Genomic DNA, 21,006 nt, shown 5'->3' on the forward strand with positions numbered 1-21,006 from the left:
AAGCCACGCGCGGGGCCCGGCTCCGCCGCAGCCGTCGAGCGCCTCCAGCGCCGCGCCGGCGGCAGGGACGGCGCTGTCAGCGCTGCCCGCGGCAGCCTCTGGCCGCCACCACCTGTTACCTGCCGCCGCCTCCGCCCTGCCGGAGCACAGCGCTCGGCCCGGCCGCCCCACCGCGCTCCGCACGCCGCCCCGGCCCCCGCACGGCGCGGGGGGAGCGGCTCCGCCACATCCGGGCGCCGCCGCTCGCAGCGCGCATGAGCGGCCGCCCCGCCGCTACCGGGCCGGGCGCCGCGGTACCGCCGCCGCTGCTCCTCCTCCCCGGGGCGCTGCGCTCCGCGTTGTCAGGCAAGGGGGAGCGACCGAGAGGCGGGCGAGGCTCCCTCCGCGGCAGGAGGAGGAGGAGGAGGAGGAGGAGGATGGTTGTGGGGGCGGGCGGCGGCAGGCGCTGGCAGCAGCCGGGAGAAGCCCCGCTGGTGACTGGCTGGCGGCACACGCAGCTCTGAGGAGGAGGAGGAGGAGGCGGAGGGTGCTGAGCCGAGCCGAGCCGAGCCGCGGGGGGAGAGGCTGCGGCGGCGGGAGGGCACCGGCACACGCGCGCACACGCGCGCACGCACGCGGACGGGTGACAGCGGCGGCCGCCGCGATGTGAGGGGGCCGTGCGGGGGGCGCGGAGGCTCCGCGGGGCGGAGAGGCGAGGCGAGGCAGCCCGCACAGCACCGGCGGCGGGAGGGGCGGCCGGGGCGGGGCCGGCTGGGCCCGGGGCGAGCCGCGTTCCCCGGCGGGCAGGGCGCGGGGCGGCCGCGGGCGGCGAGCGTGGGACCGGCGGTGGCGGCGCTCGGTGGGCTGACCGACTCCTGTTTGCTTGGCTCCAGTCTCCGTCTCCGAGCCCGCGGGCCCCGATGAGAAGCGCCCCTGCGCTGCCGGACTGACGCCTCGCCGCCCTCCCCGCGGACGAGGAGGAGCGCGGCGCCCCCGGCCGCGGGCCGCCCCTGCACCGCCCTCCACGGCGGGGGCTCGTCTGCCGCCTGCGGGGCGGGCGGCGCGGCCGTGACAGCGCGGCGGCGGCGAGGCCGGGGCAGCGGGAGCGCCGCCGCCGAGGACCATGAGGAAATTTAACATCAGGAAGGTGCTGGACGGCCTGACGGCGGTCTCTGCCGTCGCCTCGGCGTCGTCCGCCGCGCAGCAGCAGCAGGCGGGGAACCGAGAGACCGAAATCCAGGAGACGCTCCAGTCCGAGCACTTCCAGCTCTGCAAGGTGAATGAATGCTGCAGCCCCGAGCCGGCGGGCGGCCGGGGAAGGGGGCGCGCCGCCGCGATGGGCGCTGCGGGCTTTGCTCCTCCGTGCCGACCTCGCCGAGCCTGCCCGCCGCTCCTGTTTACTTGTTTGGATTGATTATTTCGGGGGCGAAGACGGGAAGAAAGCGGTGGGTGTAGCTGAACAGGTCTTGCTGGATTTCTTTAGTCATCTTTCTTGGAGAGTTTCGGGGTTTGTCGTCGTCTAGGCTCTTTCATGCGAGTAATCCTGACAGTGTTCACTAGGGCTTCGTAGAAAGAGTTGGATGGATGGGGGAAGGATTGATACTTAGCTGTGGTGCAGATCTGATTATCGCGGCGTTTGAGTGGAAGCCTCTGCTAATGGGCCCGAAGGACAGGCTATCTGTCCCTCTGCATTATTTGGAAATCATTTATCCTGTTCCTTTTTGCCTGAAAAAGGCTTTCGATGTTTGTGGTCGTGGTGGTTTCACTGCAGTGTGTTGCCAAGTTGGTGATGCTGCTATTGCAAATCCTATCTAGAAATGAAGTTCCCGTTTATTTATTTGCTTGTGTGTGATAGGATAACTGCAGTTTGTGTCTGCACGGTTCAGAAAATGATGCAGCGAATTAACCACCAGCTGTATCAAGAGGAATAAAAGCTGATTAGAATATCAATAGTCATTTTTATCTTTGCAGTGCACTCATGGCCTAACTTGACATGGATGAGCTTGTTTGTGGACTCTCCTCGGTTTTTTGTGTATTGCAGGCATTTCTGCTGCTTTCAGGAGTTGGTCATGAAGAATGTGGAGAAGAGCAGAGCTGTTGCCAGTTAGACTTTATTCAGTTGTGAAATACAGAAAGTTGTGGGATATGCCTGCAACTTCAGTGAAGTACAAGGAGTACATCAGAAGCTTGCTGTGCATTTATGAGGTCATGAAACACCTCTGCTTTAAACTAAAGCCTTAGAAATAGAAAAGCTGGCATTTGTATGGCTTAGGATGTGTACGTTTAGAGTGGAAGTAAGAGTAGGTGACACTTGCATTATGTTTTCAGTTCTGATTAATTGCAGCCTGAGAACTTTTAATGGAGTTATTGCTTGGTCAATTACCAACTTAGTCTCGGCTTACCAAAAAAACTAAATGTGCCAATAGCTCCATATTAACAAAGAATCCCATGGCTGAGGGGGTTTGACTTTGTTCAATGAAGTATTTTTTTGTTTGGTCAATTCTGGGGCTGCTTCCTCTATTTGAGGGAAGTAGAGGATGAGAGATTGATTCTGTCAAGCTCAAGTTGCTATTTTTTTTCCTTTACTGAGCTGAGAGAGGTTGCACTGTCATGTTGGGTCTGTTGGATTGAAATTGAAGTGATTCTCAGAAAAGCAAGTCTAGTAGTTTATAATAGTTCTGAGGAAAAGTCTGGCTTTGTTGTCAAACTTGCTAGGAACATCTCAGATTTTAATAGTTTAATGTCTTTGTTAGAGCTGAAAATAAGATTACTCAGGGAATGAGGTCGATGAGAAAATGAAATGCTGAGTTGATACAGTCTTTATACAGAAGAAATGTAAGATTCAAATTAAGTTTCAGAAAGTCTGACTGTCTCTTGATGCTCAAAGATGAATGAGTAATTATGACTATAAAATCTTTTGTGGCTGGTTCATGTAAGGCAGGTGATTTTCTCAGTCTGTGATTAAATTGCTTTGTAGTTCCTTTTTGAATTGTGATTAACATTGAATCCTCTTCTCTAACATATAGTCTTGATTCTGTTTGTTTTTGGTATCCTGCTTGGCCCATTGTTACTGCACTGCTCTGACTTGTTAGACTGTACGCCACGGTTTCCCCTACCAACCTTCAGCCTTGGCATTTGATCCGGTTCAGAAAATACTGGCCATTGGGACTCAGACTGGAGCACTAAGGCTGTATCCTTTTGGGTTCTGAAGTGGATTTAATGCACCTCACACAGGTGATGTCTTGATTCAGCTGCTGGAGCCATTCAGAAGTCTGGTGGGAACCAGGTATGCAGGAGGGGAGTAAAACAGCAAGCTCTCTTTGCTGTTGGTGGGTGGCTCAGTTGTTCTGGTTGTTCTTTGTGTCAGTTTAAGTTGTGTAAATCATGTGAGGTACGGCTGCTCAGTTGCCATTATCTCAAGGTAATAGATAAATTTTGTAGAGGGTTACTAATGTGCTGACAATTTACAGCAGCTGACTGCAAACCTAAAGAGAGACGTGGGCTGAGCTCTGTTTTGTTGTTCTGCTCTATCGTCTGGGGTTGAAACCTTCTGTGCTGCTTGGTGAGGTGGTGTTTATTTGGTTGGGGTTTTTTTTTGTAGGGTTTTTGGTTGGGCTTTTTTGGGGTGGTGGGCTTAAGATAAACTTTGTAATACTCTAGTGACCTGCTACTACTTCTGTGTTGCCAAATGAGGGATTCAAGTGGGGGCAGTAAAAGGTACAGGGATTGTATCTTGCTAAAAGCTTCCAAGTGACAGGGAGAAGTGGAATGAATTTGTGAAGTAAAGCACTAGTAACCCTGCTTCTTTTTGTTCACTAAAAAGTGAACTACCCATATGTTTATAGCCATATGGTACCACAGCCATATGCTACTATCCAAGCCATGTAACAACATATGTGTTTAAACTTTTATTTTTAAAAGAAGGTGTCCTGTAGAGTCTTTAATCCACACTGCTGTTGTCAGAACCTTTACTTGTTAGCATAAGAGAATGAATTGAATTCTTTGTTGTCCTGAAATTGACTGAATTGTAAACATTATGGGGAAGGCTTAGGCCATCTTGCTAGAGAAATTGACTTAATCCTCTTTAAATTGTAGGTAAATCTAATAATTTCCTTTGGTGTTTATATTAGTCTCCAAGTAGCCTTTCTGTTTCTCTCTGGTATATCACTACCCTGTCTATAAGGTTAATTGCCATAAGAGGGTTGACTTTTAAAAGTTGAAAAACCACATTTCTATTATGAACTCTACAGATTTCTTAACTCAAGAGCATGAGGAATAGGGGTAATAATGCAATGTTCTCAATGCCATATTTGAAACTACACTTAATTTGATAAATTTTCTTTTTTAAGAGGTTATAAAGTTGACTTAAATGAAGAGTGAACTCTGTGTGGGTGGTGTTAATTACTCTCATATTGGTAGAAGAGATGAGAAAGCAAAAAGAGACATTGAAGTTAGAACTTGGTTTGGAGGCAAAGAAGACATCACAATGTACCTGTTTAGAGCTTACTCACCTGTAATTTTGGGCAACATGATGTTGCAGTTTGGGTAATGATGACTCAACAAAACCTGTTTCTGGGCACTCATCCATGGCTACACACACCTATGAATTCTTGGAGTAGGAATTGCTTTCTAAATAATTGAGAGAGGTATTGCAAGACTGTTTGGGAAGAAAGCATTACTGTGAGAAAATTACAGAAAATGTGTTTTCTAAAGGAAGGGAAGAAGTTTCATGCAGAGGCTGAAATGTTAGTGCTCCTCTAACTTGATGAAGATGAATATGATTCTTAGTACTTTGATACAGCCCTTGATTCTTGGAGGAGCTGGTTAAAAGCCCTCAGCTGACAGAGTAGCCCTGTAACCAGACAGCAGTGCAGGATTTGCATCTCCTGTGATTACCTCCTCATTGTGATGGAGGAATGCAGGCAGAAGGAATAGACTCAGACATATTCCCAATGTAAAAACAGCCTCTTGCTTTCTGCTGGTTTGAGAAGAATGGGTCAGAGTGATGCTTGCAAGAAGTGCTTATTTCATTCTATTGCTCAAAGATAAGAGCCAACCCTCAGGATGCTTTGCTGCTAAGGTTTTTATGAATAATAAATTATGTGCAAGGGTTCATTAAAGTGGGATCCACTTACTCTTTAAAGCTGCAAAAGTGTGTTGTATTGGATTACTGCAAAAGTGTTTTTAATTGAAATGAAGTGTGGACTAGAAAGACTGAGTGTCAGTAAAGTATTATTCATTGAAAAATCATAAAAGTGCAATGGAAGTCAATCCTAATTTTCTTCTGTGTTCATGTTGTGGGAGAATAGAAGTAAAGGAATGATAATGTTTCTTTCATTGCCTACTAGCAAATGGGAGGTGGGTATTAGTGTTTTCCTTGTGTCTTCAAGTACAGGTACATCTTTTTACGCTTTCCTTTACAAGTAATCTGAGGAATGGGGAAACAAGTTTAGGGTTTTTTTGGGAAAGGGTATTAAAAGCAAAATATTCTTAAATCAAGGAGCAAGAACCTGTTTGAGATTTCATTAATATGTGAGGAAAATAATGTCACAGTCCTGATTTGTCTTTGGACTATTTATCAGACTCTTTACAGAGGTTCTCTGTATTTTATCAGTCTTCAAATTGGGTATATTAAATTCTGAACCAGTATTGTTCAGAACAGGTTAATGTGAGGAGTTTTCTAAATCACACTCTTATCTTATTCTTCTTTATGAGGCCTCTGTAACCACTACTGGAAGAACAGAGTGACTTCTTATACCCAAGTACTAAATGTTTGCAGTACTGTTAAAATTATTTGTAAAAATAGAACTGAAGCTTTTTCTGAAAAGCCAAAATCTGTGGTTACAAGTATATTGCCAGTTAAATGACGTTGTCTTTCTTTATCTTAATGGATAAATATACTGAACATCAACACTGTATTGAATTCTATAAATCCACAAATTGTAAAAATGAAAGTGCCTAAATTTTGAGAGTCATGTTGCACTAATGGCATTAGAAGTAGAGTTGCTACTCTGTTAATATTTTTTGCCTCTAGGCTGGATGGGTGTAGTTGGTAACATAGTATGCCAGAGGGGCAACTTTGCCATTCTATGCCCATAAGCGGCAGTTGGTTGTAGATCCTGCAGTTTTAAGTCCATAAAAATACTAGGAAGAGACTGCTTTTAGTGTAAAACTTTAACCTTATGAGTCATGAAAGTTAGTTTGGGATTATTCACTGGTTTAACTTGAGCAGTATATCCCTTGCATTCATTTAAAAAAACTTGATTAGTTACTAAGAAACATTTCTAACTCTTATTTAGCTAGGAGATTTAAAACAAAGATGTTTGGAGGCAGACAGATCCTTAATTAGAGAAGTATTTCCCCACCCCAAAAAGAACAGTTTTAGCTATTAATAACAAAAGTTCTGTTCTGTTCTCACCTATGAACAGCAGCTTGGTTTACTGTGTATAAGGAAAAGTTACAAAGTGAGTAGCTTAGTAGAGCAGAAACCTTGAGCAGCCTGATGTGACCCTCTTCCTGGCACTAGGATCCGTAAAAACAGTTAAGCTGTTGGATTCTGTTTTCTCTGTTGCAAGGGAAATTGAGGGATGAGGTAGACACATGGGCAGAAGCACTGTGCTGAGTGACAAATGATTCCTCACAAGTAGTGGCACTCACCTGGACATGCTGGTCCAGTTGTTCCTCTGAGTTTGTGCTGTGGCTGGAGGATACTTGTTCCAGCTGTTTGAGAGGTGTGAGTCTTGGCTGGTGGCCTGCTTCCTGTGTGGCAATTCTGCCTGAGGCTCCCTCTCCTCTGTGCTGGATTTTTGTGGATGTGATCCCCACAGGGAACACTTGTGCTCACTATTGATTTCAACTGGTCAGTGTAAGCTGCTGGTGGCCTCTTTTGTCACTGCAGGTCAGCATCTTTGGTTTTCTCCATACTTGGAGGGGTTTAGCTGCTGTTACCAGGGTGGCTTTCACCTCTTGATCCCCTGTCACAACATGTGAGATATCAAGTAGTTAAAAATTCATCTGTGCTTTGCTTCTTTTCTGTGCACATCTGAACCATTACAGTAGGACATGCAATCCTTGGTCTTAAGAAAGTTTTGTGCATAATTGGCTGTGCTTTGTTTTCCCAGCAGGTATCAAAACCTTCTAATGAGCTAGAGTTCAGTTTATCTACTCAAGGTTTAACTTGGCATAATCAGTTAGACTTTACCCTATGACGTCCTGACAGTGCTCAGCACCACAGGAGCACACAGCCCTGCTCCTGTGCTCTTCATTGCTTTTGCTCTTCTATTTAGAGGGCCCTCTAGAAGTCTAATGTGATCTGAACAGGGGGGTGTGTAAACTCTGAAGAGGCTAGAGAAAGATGTAATGAGCTTTTTCAGGATTTTTTTTTGCCTTGAAGATGGTGCTTCCTCAAAAATTTTAAGTCCAGGGCCCTGTACAATTAATAATAATAGTCAGCTGAGCTTTTTTATTTGCTTTTATAAGGTAGAGTAATCTTCAAAGCTAAAGCAGAAATATTGAAGGAATTCTCCTGGTCCCTGCTGTTAAACTGCTCCATCTTAAACAAGTTTCTTCATTTTTCTGCACATTAATTTTTCTATAGCAAAACTAGGACAGTATATCAAATTAGATGTTTTGTGATAATCTCCCAACATAAATACAATATCTGCTGGTGTTTTGTGCCTTAAAAATATGCATTTGTAGCATGAAGTTCAGCCTCTCTTGATAGAGAGAGTTCTAGAAAGGAAGATGATTTTCACTAGAAATAATTGAAAATTAAGGGAATACCTGTAAGAGTAAGTGTTGTACCTTCCACACAGACCAAATTGTGCTTCTGACTCTTTATGCCCAAGCAGAATAGGTTATTTAATTAAAATTTGGCTTTTTTTTTTCCTTTTGCAAACCAAGTTCACAGGAAGGAGAAAAATTAGATTGTTCATCATTCCATCATTAAAAACCTGAAGATTCCAATTGTCCTGAATGTCAGTATCTGTTAATTTCCCCACAGTCTTTTCAGCACTAAAAGATGACTTATGCAAGCAAATGGCTGAAGTTTTTATGTGTTTGGGGTGTATAAAGCTTGTTTTCTATGATTTGCATTCTCCAGCCCTTTTGAGAACTCACTTTTTTTTTTTTTTAATCAAAATGGCTCAAAACCCTGGGTATGTGGTTCTATGCAGTCAGTTCCTGATTAAGTGCTTGTTGCAGCATCTGGATAGCTTTGCTGTAGATATATACTACTAAATTCAAGCAATTTGGTGAATTCTCTGAAGCTCTAACAAAATAGCATTTCCAAGTTGTGATGTGATTATAGCCATTAAAATTATTTCTCCTTTGGATCATTCAGACTTTTCAAGGCAGTCTGGCTGATTATGTTCCTTATGGAAATATCAGTGTGAGATATTTGTATGTTGGGGTTTTTGTTTTTGGGTATTTTTTACTGAAGTAGTTCTGTACTTGCTCTTCTCTGTAGTAGCTCTACACTGGCAGTAGGACAGTGGCTGGAGTTGTTTAGAGTATGCAAAGATTTCAGTTTTTGAAACAGAGCATCCAACTGATGTTGGCACATCTTCAAGTGAACCAGATGAAGCTGGGTGATCCTTTCTGACCTAAATTACTCTGTAATTCTGTTGATTCTGTGAACACACCAAATTTGAACTGAACTACTCTTTTGTGATGGTCAGGGTCTTTTGGCATTTGTACACTGAAGAAAATGGTCTCAGCCCTTGTCACTGGTGTTCTGGACTTTGAATAAATATGCCTGTTTTGGGAAGAGTACTTTGTAAAGCTATTAAAAATATTGCAGTAGTGTCATGTCAGAGACACACTGATTATTTATTATTACAAAAATGTTTATTGTCTACCTTGCCACTCAGTTCACACAGAGTAGTTCAAACAAGAAAACTACTTTGCTCAAACCATATGTTAATCTTGTCACATTTCTGTTTCTTTTAACACTACTGCATTTCTTGTCATATCATCCAGCACTTTGTTCAAATGGCTATTGTTATCTTAGTGAAAAATTCCCATCCTCTTAATGAAGAAAAACAGCTACTCTTGGGTATTCTGAAATGAAATAGGGCCAAAATGGCATGGTGAGGCATGTATCACCTGAAAGTGCATGGAATTAAAACAACTGGGTCCTACACAGAGAAAGCTTTGCCTGAATTCTTTATAATAAACAGGATGATGTTGTTTTTAAATCTGTGGTTTTACTTGTTGGGAAACTTAGTGTGCTGGTTTTGGCTGCAGTAAAGTTAGTTTTCTTCACAGTAGCTGGTATGAGGCTGTGTTTTGGATTTCTGCTGTAAACAGTTGTGATAATGTGGGGATGTTTTCCTTATTGCTGAGCAGGGTTTTTACAGAGCCAAGGCCTTTTCTGCCTCTCACCCCACCCTACCAATGAGCAGCCTGGGCGTGCACAAGTAGCTGGGAGGGGACCCAGCTCAGGACAGCTGACCCAAGGGATATTCTATGCCATATGGTGTCAATCTCAGGATATAAAGCTGGAAGAAAAAGGGGGAAAGGGTGTTAGAAGTGGTGGCATTAGTCTTCCCAAGTCAGTGTTACACATGAGGGAGCCCTGCTTTCCTGGAGGCAGCTCCAGCCCACCCACAAGAAACAGTGAATGAATTCCTTGTTTTGCCTTGCTTGCGTGCAGGGTGGGTTTTGCTTTGTCCATTAAACATTCTTTATCTCAAACTGTGAATTTTCTCTCTTTTTCAATTTTTCTTCCCCATCTCACCAGAGGCAGTGAGCAAGTGTCTGTGTGGAGCCTAGTTGCTAGATGGGGTTAAACTGCAACAATCCTTTATGACACTCAATGTGCAGCTCAAAGGATTTGAGATAATGACAAATTTGACTGCAATGTGCTAGATTGAATGTATAGCTGTAATTGCTGATTAGCTATTAATTGGCAGGTGCTTGTCAGGAGCCTTGCTTGCCTGACTGTACATGAGAGTCCAGGGTTCATTAGTGGCTGGTTTTTGCTCTCCCTGCTGCTGTGCTGCTTTATCAGCTGGCTGTGCTGTGCCTGGGAGCGCTGTGATAACAGCGGCAGCAGCGATGTGCCGGGCTGGCAGTGCCCAGGGACTCGCTGTGTGTCTGTCCTGCTGGCCTGGGCTGGCTGGGACTGTGCTGGGAACTGCACTCCAAGGGACCCATGGATGGCTCCACGTGGGAGGAGCTGGATCTGTGTCAGTCAGGACAACCTGGAAGTGGCTGTGGCAATGCAGCAGCCTGAAGGGATGGAGGCCCAGGGATAAGGCTGTGCTGCAGCAGGTGGATACTGACACATCAGTGCCTGTGGATAAGTCCATGCTGGAGCACCTGAAAGTGTTTGGCCATGGATAATCCCACATGAGAGCAGGTACTCCCCTGGAAGGACTGCAGCCATGGGTAAAGCCATGACAGAGCAGGTTTATTCCTGAAGGGACTGTCAGTAAGGCCATGCTGTAGCAACTGTGGCTGTGGGGAAGCAGCAGGTCTTTCACTGGGAGCATTATTACATATACTTTGATTCTACTAATGCAACTTCTAGTAGTAATTCCTTTTGCTCAAGAATACTTGAAGTATAACTGTATTAAAACTCATAAATCTTAAAAAATTTATGATGAAAACTTCCCTCTAGGTATTTTTCTGACAGAGCAGAAACTTAATGGATATAGCCTTGGAGCTTCAAACTTGCTGGGTCATGGTGAACATGGGGAAAGAAATATTTGGACATCAAGCAAAGTTTGTAAGGCTGCAGGTTACTGTAGCATTAGCATAGTTTGTTTCCTTGTATCACTTTGCTATTTGTGAAACACTGAGGTGGTATATGGATTGTGTGACCTGGTGAGGTTAGGCTAAACTAAAGAGGAAATTGGATGTCTGGAGCCAGGCTTAGGCTTTCAGACTTGTGATACACTGCTCAATTCACTTAGATCTTAATTTGGCATTTTACTAGATCTGTTCTTTCTTGATCACTGTGCAATGGCTTCTAGAACTGAAGTAGCATTATTGCTGCAGGAGATGACAGGAGCACTTTTAGTCAAGTCACATCTGGAAGAGTAGAAGCAGCTTAAGATTTGAGATGTGATAAAGAAAGCATGAAGGCACAAATCAAGGTTGCAAACCCTTGCTAACGAAACTTTGTTTGACAGAAATTTTGCAACTGCATTAGACTTCTAATTGTCCAGGTCCTTTTGTTGTACAAAGGTTTCAAAAGGCAAAGTGTTCTTACACAATAAATTTAAGGTGACTAAGTTGGCTTATCTATGTAGAAACTCAGTGAGAAAAAGAATAAAACCTGCAAATTATTACATTCAATATGAAGATAAACAGAACTGCAGGACATGGATTTTTGGGAACAGTTCACTTTGCCCTTGATCTTAGCTATCTGGTAGTGGTTTTACATTTTGAAAAATATTGGAGTACCTAACAGTTTTGAGAGAGTTAATACTGTGGTAGATCTTTAATCTGTTGGGTCTTCCCTCTTCCTCTTCCTGTTCTCAATGTGCCTATCTTAAACTGCACCATCAAACTTATCATTGTTTCTTTTTTGAAAAATTGTGGTCCTTGATCCTGCAAAGTTCATCTCGTTAAGTAGACAAGACTCTGCTTTCCCAGAGATGCAGTTCTCTAACATGTAGTAATTTGTAATTTGTAGCCAGCCTGAGGAATAGGCCTGTGTTACTTTTGAGGCAAAACTGCATTGCTTACCCACTGCCTGTGTGCTCTCTGCCAGCAGCTTTTGGAGTTCCCTTGTTTTGCTGACCCGTAAGTTTCAGTTGTGGTATTGTAATTGGTACTTAATGCCAGTCAAGTGTAGCCTCTTAGAATTCCTGATAACTCAGTGACCCCATTCATGTCAATGCTTCTATCATAGGCACTTGGTAATTTTACAGCTTACGTGTTTATCAAAGGAAGCACTCTAAGTTACCACCACTGTTGACTTTCAGTGCAAATACAGGTGAAGATCTAAAGACATAATTTAAATCTCCGTATCACTGAATTTAGACACATTAAAATAATGAAGGTCTTGGAAACAGCTGAAACAGAAATATTTCAGAAGAGAGGACTGGTAGAGTGGTATAATGCCTTATTTAGTAAATTTCTAAAATATGTAGCAGCTCTCTCAGCCTCTGGGGACTCATACAGAATCCTGATTCCTTGTGATTTTTACAATGCCTTTATGAATTTACTTTTTCTGTGGCTGTTGAGTTCAACTCTGTTGAGTTCTGGAACAATGATGTTCAGTTTAAGACTGAGGCAAACAAGAACCATTTTGTCTTCCACTTAAAAATCTCTCCTTTTAAGAAATTCTAAAACTGGCTTTGTGTCAAGGTCTGCACAACTGGATGACATCCTTGGTCTTTGTACTACTTATTTTAACTTATTCACTTTATATTACTTTTTTGCAATGATTCAGTGTATTTTGAATCCCTAAGCTTTGCTTAAACAAAAAATGTAGTTATTGATGGTGCTTGTATTGAGGCAACTCTATCAATTGCTGAATTGAGATTGATTTTTAATACTGTATTAGTAAAAATTTTTTTTGAGTATCAGGAGTAGGTCATGCATAGTCTTCCATCCATAGTCTTAGTATTATTAATCCTAAGATTAAGTAGTTCTAATCTTACAGATTTTTACTTGAGAGTTTTGAGATTTTTTTATTTTTTATTTTTCAGTTACCTAATGCATCCCCCCCTGCTCAAACAGACCCTGCTAGATTACATGAATCAGGATTGTGTCCAGATGGCTTCTTCAAAACATAAACCCAGAAGTTTTTGTAATAATAATGATGCAGATTTTGTAATACTTGAAAAAGGGCAGTCCAAATTGTTGCAGTTTTCCAAATCAATTATTTGATTGCTGTTGTACAGAGAGAAGTTTACAGCTTGATAGTAGTAATTAAAGGTTACTATATTTGCCAGTTTTGCTAAATGTCTAGAATTTTGTTTTATAAACAACTTAAAAAGATAGTAACAAAACCTGATTTATATTTAGGAAACCTGAAGCTTAATTTTCTTTTAGGATTGACATAATAATAGTTCACCGTAAGTCTTTAGCCTGTCCTTGTCAAACCACACAGTGCTCTTTCAAGCAGTGCTGGTGGAGAGTGGAGGCTAGGTTCTCCACCAAGAAGGCAATAGATCAAACTCGCCCTTTTCTGAGCTGTCTCTCATGGATTCTCCGAGAATTAATTGTTATTTCCTGCTTTATATTCTCATGTAAACTCCACAGGAGTTTAACTTTGGAACTTTGTAAGCCAGGGAATTAAAGAGAGGATGCGGATTCAAATGAAGCAATATGTTTGTACTTCTGCTTAGTGAGCTATTATTTTATTTTGTGTGATTCATATTATTTAAGTAGGGGTTTGTATTTTTTAGCCTCTTGAAGCTGCTGTTTGGCTTGTACTCTGTATGTGTACAAGTAACCTTATTAGATTTTTGGTTCACATAATAATGATAAATGTAGCTCTTCAAGAGTAGCCAACTAAAGAGGTAATCCAGCTGGTGTCCAATGTTTTTGATAACAGTTTCTACTACAGGCCCTCCCTCTTTCCCAGCTAGTAACAATGATTCCTAGTCAGTAGCAGCAGATGGACCTATTTGCATTTTCCAACTTGCTCATTAGGGAAAAAGATGGAATACTAATTTTTTTTGTGATCACTTAATGTTCAATTAATAGTTTTAGCATGCCTTAGTTTTTTAGCATATGCTCTATCCAGTCATACTACCTTGTTAAACAGAGCAGATGTTCGTCTTCACAGTTGAAAAACATTCTTAACTGGACTTTGTAATGTTGATGCTAGAGGTACAGTTACTAAGCTTTAGTGATGTTTATTAATATGGAGAATGGGCTGCAAAACAATAACTTGCCTGGTGTTCCCTTTTATATATGTTCCAAATCTGTGTAGTAAACTGATGCAGTAAGATTACCTCCACAGCCACCCCTAAATGTCAGATAAAAAGGAAAATCACAAAAAACCCCCAAACTGGCATGGTGTATATCCCCTCATTCTTTAAAATAATAAGGTGGAAAATATAGCCTTTTTGAAAATCCTGGTGAGTTACTAACATGGATGGAGAGAGATCAGGTAGCCTACATGTCAAAAGCAATGTTAGTAATTGCTTGTTAGTAATGTCCCCATGTTTTCATAAGGGCTGTTTGTCAAAGGAAATAGAGTTCAAGTAGCCACTGACAAAGAATGCTACCATTTTCTTAAACTTTTGTGCTTCTCTATCTTTAAAAAAAACCTAAACAGAGGTATAGGTCCACATTTTTTTTTTCAATTACCCTCAATATATATGGCTGCCTAGGATATGACAGCTATACCTGTTTTCTTACAGACTTGGTCCATGGAAGTATTGTGAATATAGTCTCAGTTATGGTAATAGTCAAAGGGTAAGTAAAAAAAAAAAAAAAGGGGGGGGGGAATTTTGATTTATACATATTTTAGAGGAGAAGCAGCTGGAGTTAACTTGTACAATCCTATTCCTTACCTGAGTAGCAAAGGACAAAAACGACATTTGAACTCTGGCAGTTTAAAAGATTTTTTTTTTCCATATGAATGCTCTGCCAATAATTTCCAGATCAAATAAATGGTGTACTGGATTTAAGAAAAAAAAAAAAAAGGTAAGGAGGAAGTGGCATTTTTGCTACTTATTGACTTATTGCAAACTTTATTGGCTTTTGATGATCTGTTCCTTATGTTGGCAATTCTCAGTGAGAGAAGGAGCACATCAAATAATGCTGACAGTGAAGTTTGATTTCAAAATATTTAGAAACTGCAATTTTATATCATAGCATATGACCAGAAGCACGTCTTAATTTCAACTCAGTACTTCATATTGTTATCATTTTTTGGACGCAACACACTTGCTTAGCTTTTCTGGTTTGTTAGTAAGGAAACGCCTTTGCTACAGAAGCTAAAAATTGAGATGCCTGAACAGTTGATGAAAATGTATCTATGCTATGTTAAAAAGTAAAAAGCCAAGACTGTTGAAGTGGTGTAGTGGTGAGTTTATGAAGGAAGCTGTTGTGCAGACGGGAGCGTGATGATCACACTGCCATCTGAGGATGTTCTCTGCCTTAGCTCTTTTTTGTCTGCAGCGGAAGTTACTGTTGCAATGCGAATACAGCGCTGGGCAAGTTCAGGAAAACAATGCCCTTGAGTAAGTTTTAAAGGAGAAATGCTACTCTGTGCCGTTTCTAAGCGGTCACAGTGTGCAACCAGAGTAATTGTAACCAATTTCACAAAGAAGATACTGCTAATGCTTGCTATTTTCATGTACCGAGTAATGGACTGGCATTTCTAGAAGTGTAATCTCACTTGCTGTAGAAAGACTCATACAAAGAGACTATTCTTGCAAAATATTTCTGAAAACATATTTCATGTCAAACTTGAATTATGCAGGCTTTGAGTGCAATTCAGGTAAAGTATTTAAAAGCATAGTTTGAAAGCTTTTCCCACACAGTTCATTCTACAAAAATACCACCCTAAAAGTTTCAGGATACCAGAGAATTCACTACCTGTCCTTTATTTGCTGTAGTACAGACAATAACTGTAAATTATACAACTGTAGTTAATTTGGAGAAGTTCATGTATGATGAAATTAAACTCAGTTGTGCATACTTGTTAGCGTTGTCTTAGTGTTTTAATGGACAATATGTAAAGATGATCAGTGTAAGTGAATTCTGTATGAATGATACTGAACTGCTATAAATATGTAATTTTCAGCTCCTAACAAGAACTTTTAAACATATTTAGTAGTCTGAAGTATCTTAGCTCAGTGCTGCTCACAGCTATTATTTGTATTAGATCTCTGGCTGTCTTTTTTTTTAATAACTACTAATAAATGCCATTCAGTGTACTAATTTTCTTGATGTTTGACTGGAATACTGGAATGTATCAGTCTGTCACAGTGGTTTTTAGTAAAATAGGTTTAATCCTGGATTTTTTCAACAGGCCTCTTATTAATATTTTTTCCTTCACTTTTATTCAAGGAGATTATATTGTTTCTTTTATAGTTGCTGTTTTTTCTTATTAGAAATTTTTGGGTAATAGAAATAATTTCTACTTTTCCTTTAAAATCTTATCTTTAAATTTTTCAGCATCTCTATGTGACTGGTTTCTTTTTGTCAGAAAAGAATTCTTAAAAAATACTTATCTTAGTTTTTCAAGTGTTCTTTATAGTATAGTGCTTTTTCTGGTAGAATTAATTGTAGCCCTTGTCCATGAATAGTTTCTAGGAATGTAACTATCCTACATCTCTGGTGATCTGGGGTGAATGATTTAACTCTTTCCTCTTCTCTGCTTTGAGAGGATTGAGTTTGTGCATGGATGTGGTTTGTGAGGAGGGGTGAGGCTTGATGGTATTGAAATGCTTTTATCCTGACTCTGAAGTCTTGTACCTGACAGTGAATTTGAAGACTACTAATTCTCTGCAGGCCCACCAAGTTTAGAGTGTTGGTTGAGCAGACAGAGTGTGTGTGTCTGAAAAATGAGTAGTATTCAGACTTTGGGTTGCAGTGCCTAATGTATCCATTGGGAACTTTTACAGTCCTTTGTTGCAAAAGAAGTAGAGATGCTTTGCAGGTGAAACACTTTAAGATTTGTAACGCTTCAAAGAACTAAAGTAAATCTCCATGCAGTTAGCTAGAAAAGGTTCCTTAGCTTTTTCTCTAAATACATATGTGACTTGAATTTTTTTTTTTCTGGTGGAGTTCTTTATCATCAGGAAGTCTAATGCTCTTTTGATTTTTTTGTTTTTAATTTTTTTTTTAATTCACACAGAGCTATTGGACACTGTAAATATACTATGGGATTATTTGTTCCTGTTTCATTGCCAATCTGCTATGCTGACATTTAAAAGAAGAAGTAAACTTTAAACAGTACCTTGTAAAGGTATTATTTATTCTCTTCAAACTTTTCTAGTGAAATCTTGGAAACAGTAGTTTTCTCTCATGTTTTTTGGTTTTTTTTTGTTTTTTTTTTTTTCCTAGTGAATGTTTGAGGAGCACCACAGGTGACTTGTCTGACATGTACTAGCTCAGATGTTCCAGTTTACAGTTTCAGTTTACAGTTTCTAGGATGTTGTAGCTGGCTGACAACTACATGTTTTCCTCTCTGATTTTTGATGGAAGTTATTATAGAAGTGAACTCCCAAAATGAATTAATTTAATTTTTTCTATTGCTGAGTAGAAAAAGCTATCTGACACTCAAAACACTGAACACTGAACTACATTGCATAAATGGAGGTTCTGACTCAAAGCTGGTCTGAATTGATGGGGCTACAATGCCACATTAATTTTAATGATCTGGATTTGGTGCTTAGAAACTATCTTGAGGTTGGATGAAGAGTCCTGTTCCAGGCAGTGCTTTTCTTTTGTCTGAGCCCTTGGATATTTTCATGTTATGGCATTTCTGAAGTGCCCTTTTTCACAGCTGGAAACTTCCATAGAAAAGGTAGGAAACTCTGTCTGTTTGACATCTGTAACTACAGGCTATACATTAAAACCTCAGTAAAGCTCTGGACTGTGGTGATAGTCTGCCTCAAAGAGAAAGTGATTTTCTTTTTCATTTTAAATTTTCTGTATGGGGTAGTACTGTCACTAGTGGTGATCATCAAGGTTACTTTTTTGGAATATGTATAATTGGTATGTTTTATATTTTAAATGAACAGCAGCCATTTCACTTTCTTGTAAGTGATTCTTGTGCAAATATGTTGCTGAAGATTCCAGTGAGACCCAAATTACTTGAAAAAAGAGTTGAAACTTAGTTTTGTACTTTAACAACAGTCACTTTGTAAGCAATAATTTTGAGGAATCTGGCTGTATTCTTCTTCTAGCACATCTCTGTGCAGACTTGCTCTTTACATTGCCATCTCTTTACCATGGTAAAAAAAAAGTGAGAGGAACATTGGAAATGTGAATGTGTTCTCTTGGCATTTGGTGAGCAGGGTGGTAGTGAAGGAGATGGAAGTGCTTTGTGGAAAAGCTGTACTGTTTCTGCAGCTTTTCCTTTACTATGCAGGAAGTGTACATAAATGCTCAAGTTTCTTTACAAACCCAAATCCCTGAACCTTTCCTTTCTCCTTTTCAATCAGAGATCTACCTATAAATCTTCAGTGTTTGTATTTTTATTAAGACTGTCTTATGATGCAGAAATATTGCTAGATATTTCTGTTAAGGTGCAGGATTGTGGAAAAAACTTAAAAGTTCTGAGGAGCATCAGTAGCCCCTCTGTGTCTTTGAGGGGCTTGAAGCAACAATATGGCACTTCTTTAAGTTCCTTTGGAACTGGAATGGTTTCAGTTATGTGAAGTGAATTGCAATATATGGACATCTATAATTTTGGATACTCTTATCTAGAGGAAAGACATTTTCACTGTGAAACTTGCTGCTGTATGACTCAATCTTGTAGTACTATTACATGTCTGTTGTAACTCTTGAAGTGCTTCCTGTGACTGAACAGAGCCTGTATTTTAGGACATTGAGGTAATGCTTTGGATGGGATATGGGCCTAATCTGGCTTTTCCCCCCTCTTTCCATCTTCTTTTCTCCACTCTTTTCAGCTTCATATTTTCATGAAATTAAGTATTATCTGAAGATTTCTTTTCCTTCAGTCAAAGTTGATTGAAATAACTCTTCAGACTCAGATTATTTGTTTGTTCTACTAGTAAACCAATCATTCTTGTAATAGCAGGGCAGATAAGCACTGCCTGAAGTATCAGACATCACTTGGAATCTGACAAGCACTGGAGTAAAGTGAATAAGAGATGGGGAGATTCTCTAAAGTCTCAGAAAAAAAATCACTGAGGCTACAGTTGCAAGGTAATACCTTCCTCCATCTTGTAGTTAAAGCACCTACTAGGAAAAACTGCAAGAAAGATGTACAGGAGAAGTACCTTGGACTGTGCTTAATCTGTTGATAATCTGTTTTTCTGTTTTCCATCTTGTTGTAGTCTTAAACTGGGCCTTGGGTTCTTGGAAATCCCATAACGCTGTTTGAATTATCCACTTCCCAGCACTAAGAAAAACCCTTGGGTTTCTGAAACTCACAGCTTGTGCAAAACAGTAGCTCTGTATTTGTACTCCTGTGGGAACTCCTGAGCACTGCCCAGTGGTGCATTTCTTGGGGCTAAGAAAAGGACCCATCTGAAGTCCTCAAGTACACTGAGAAAGAGGCAAACTACAGGATCTAATTTGGCACCTGCAACAAATTTTATGAGTTAAGATGGAATGGGTAGGGTTATCTTTAGGGCTGCACTTTACAACTTAATCATATGGAAGACACATGTTGTAATGCCAATTTTTGAAATCTGCCAATTTAAGTTTTGTTAGTGACCAGTTATCTTTTTGACACCTAAAAGAATCAGGCTCAATAATGCAAAACATTTACAATTGACCTTGAGCTAGTGCATTAAATTTTAAAAATAAATTACCATCATGGATTTGAGGAGATGTGAATTAAGGTTGCATAAGCAACTTCTAGAGACAATGTCAACCTTTTAATATTATTTGTCAAATTGGATTTCTGGTAAATACAAACCATAAAAATATTAGTTTTTGCAACACTGGTATGCAGCCATTTTTGTGGTGTGGAGCTCTGTATAATAAAGGAAATGTCTCATCAAAATAGCTAAGTAAAATTACAACTATTTCCACAAAACAATGATTTATTTTAATGTTTTGGCATGTATTTTTCCATGTTCTATGAAACACATGAAAAAATGCAAGGCACTCTAATGAGGGAGCATTGTTTTTTGCATATTTAAAATAAGAGTTTGAGCTCCATGGTACCCCTTGTTTATGCAAGGACGTAGTTTCCTCTCTTGATTTTTGTGGAATAGTGCCATCTACTGAATTTTTGGAATTGTACCTTGGTTTTCATTTGTGGTGGTAATTTTGAGCAAACCTATAAAATGGTCACTACTGTTTTGATAGCAGTGAAATAGCAAGTTTCTCAGTCCTTTGGTGATATTCAAAACTAAAAATTGTGCTGAAGTGGAACCTGAGGAGGCTTAAGCTAAGATAAAGTGAAAAGCACTGTCTTAGAATTACAAAATACTTAAAGTAGCAGTTAAAGGATGGCTGTGATTGCTCACACTTGAGGCTGATTTTAACAATTTTTTGGTGTCATTTTGAATGAGACTGCTTAAGAAGTCTCTACTGCTTTGAGCAGACGAGGGAAATTTTGTCCCAAAACCCATTTATTTCATTACATTTGAATTACTAGGATTTAGAGACTGCTAGCTGCAATACTTAAAAAGCAATAGCAGCTTTTTTGTGAAGCTGTGCCTGTGAACATCATGTGGGGTATTTGGGAGGTCTTTCAGCGTGTCTGTCCCCAGACTCATAGCTGAAAGACTGCTATGAGTCTGGGAACAGATTGTCATATCAATTTGGTACAGACAGAAGAGGTAAACTTGTATCTGCCACCTGGATTTGGGATCTTGGTTTCTCCAACTTGCCTATGCCATGGGAAGTGTTGGTATTTCTAATCCTTGACCTGCTTAGTGCTTCAACAAATGACTTTGCTGGTAACTACTTCAAAAAGCTGTGTTAGCAGAAACATGGTATACCTGTGTCACTGTATTGATAAAACTTCCAGTGATTAAACTTTCTTCAGAAGCATGTTTGGAAGAAATTTTTTCCATCATTAATACAATGCAAAGTGGTGTGGGAAGTAGAAGGGTAGATTAAACCTCATCCCCAAGTTGAGTGTTAAAGGACTGTGTCCAAAGGAAGGAGCTGATATCAGTACTGAGAGAGAAACTACAGCAAAGTCTGGGGGAGAAATTGATAGATGTGACCAACTTCTAATTTGAGATCTTCTTTAAGACCTCTTCCTATGCCTAGGTCCCCTGCTTTTTCTGCTGCCTTTATCAAAGCAAGTGAGTAAAAGCAGCTGCATGAAGAGTGATAACAGTACCTGTGGTCTGATTCTAAATGACCCTTAATGGTGTAAAGGGTTAATGAGGTACAGGTAAAATTGGCTCAGGAGACTACACTCACTGCTATGAAGTTTGTGGGGAGGGGATT

The 21,006-nt window shown here is 40.6% G+C and overlaps 1 protein-coding gene across 8 annotated transcripts in view; it reads left to right on the forward strand.

Moving 5' to 3' along the window:
- Positions 1 to 229: 229 nt before the first annotated feature.
- Positions 230 to 21,006, forward strand: part of STXBP5 (syntaxin binding protein 5) — a 106,523-nt gene continuing 85,746 nt past the window's right edge. For 2 of the 8 annotated variants that reach the window (XM_054629244.2, XM_054629245.2), the window contains exons 1-2: positions 478 to 1,255; positions 3,072 to 3,169. In XM_054629244.2, coding sequence (XP_054485219.1) covers positions 1,103 to 1,255; positions 3,072 to 3,169 — 251 coding nt within the window. In that variant the 5' untranslated portion in view covers positions 478 to 1,102. Of the gene's footprint in view, positions 346 to 407; positions 1,256 to 3,071; positions 3,170 to 21,006 lie in introns of those variants that run through there. The other 6 variants (XM_077175532.1, XM_077175533.1, XM_077175529.1 and 3 more) reach the window with 5 other exon arrangements.

The sequence above is a fragment of the Agelaius phoeniceus genome, chromosome 3 (genome assembly GCF_051311805.1).
Source record: "Agelaius phoeniceus isolate bAgePho1 chromosome 3, bAgePho1.hap1, whole genome shotgun sequence".
Lineage (NCBI taxonomy): Eukaryota > Metazoa > Chordata > Aves > Passeriformes > Icteridae > Agelaius > Agelaius phoeniceus.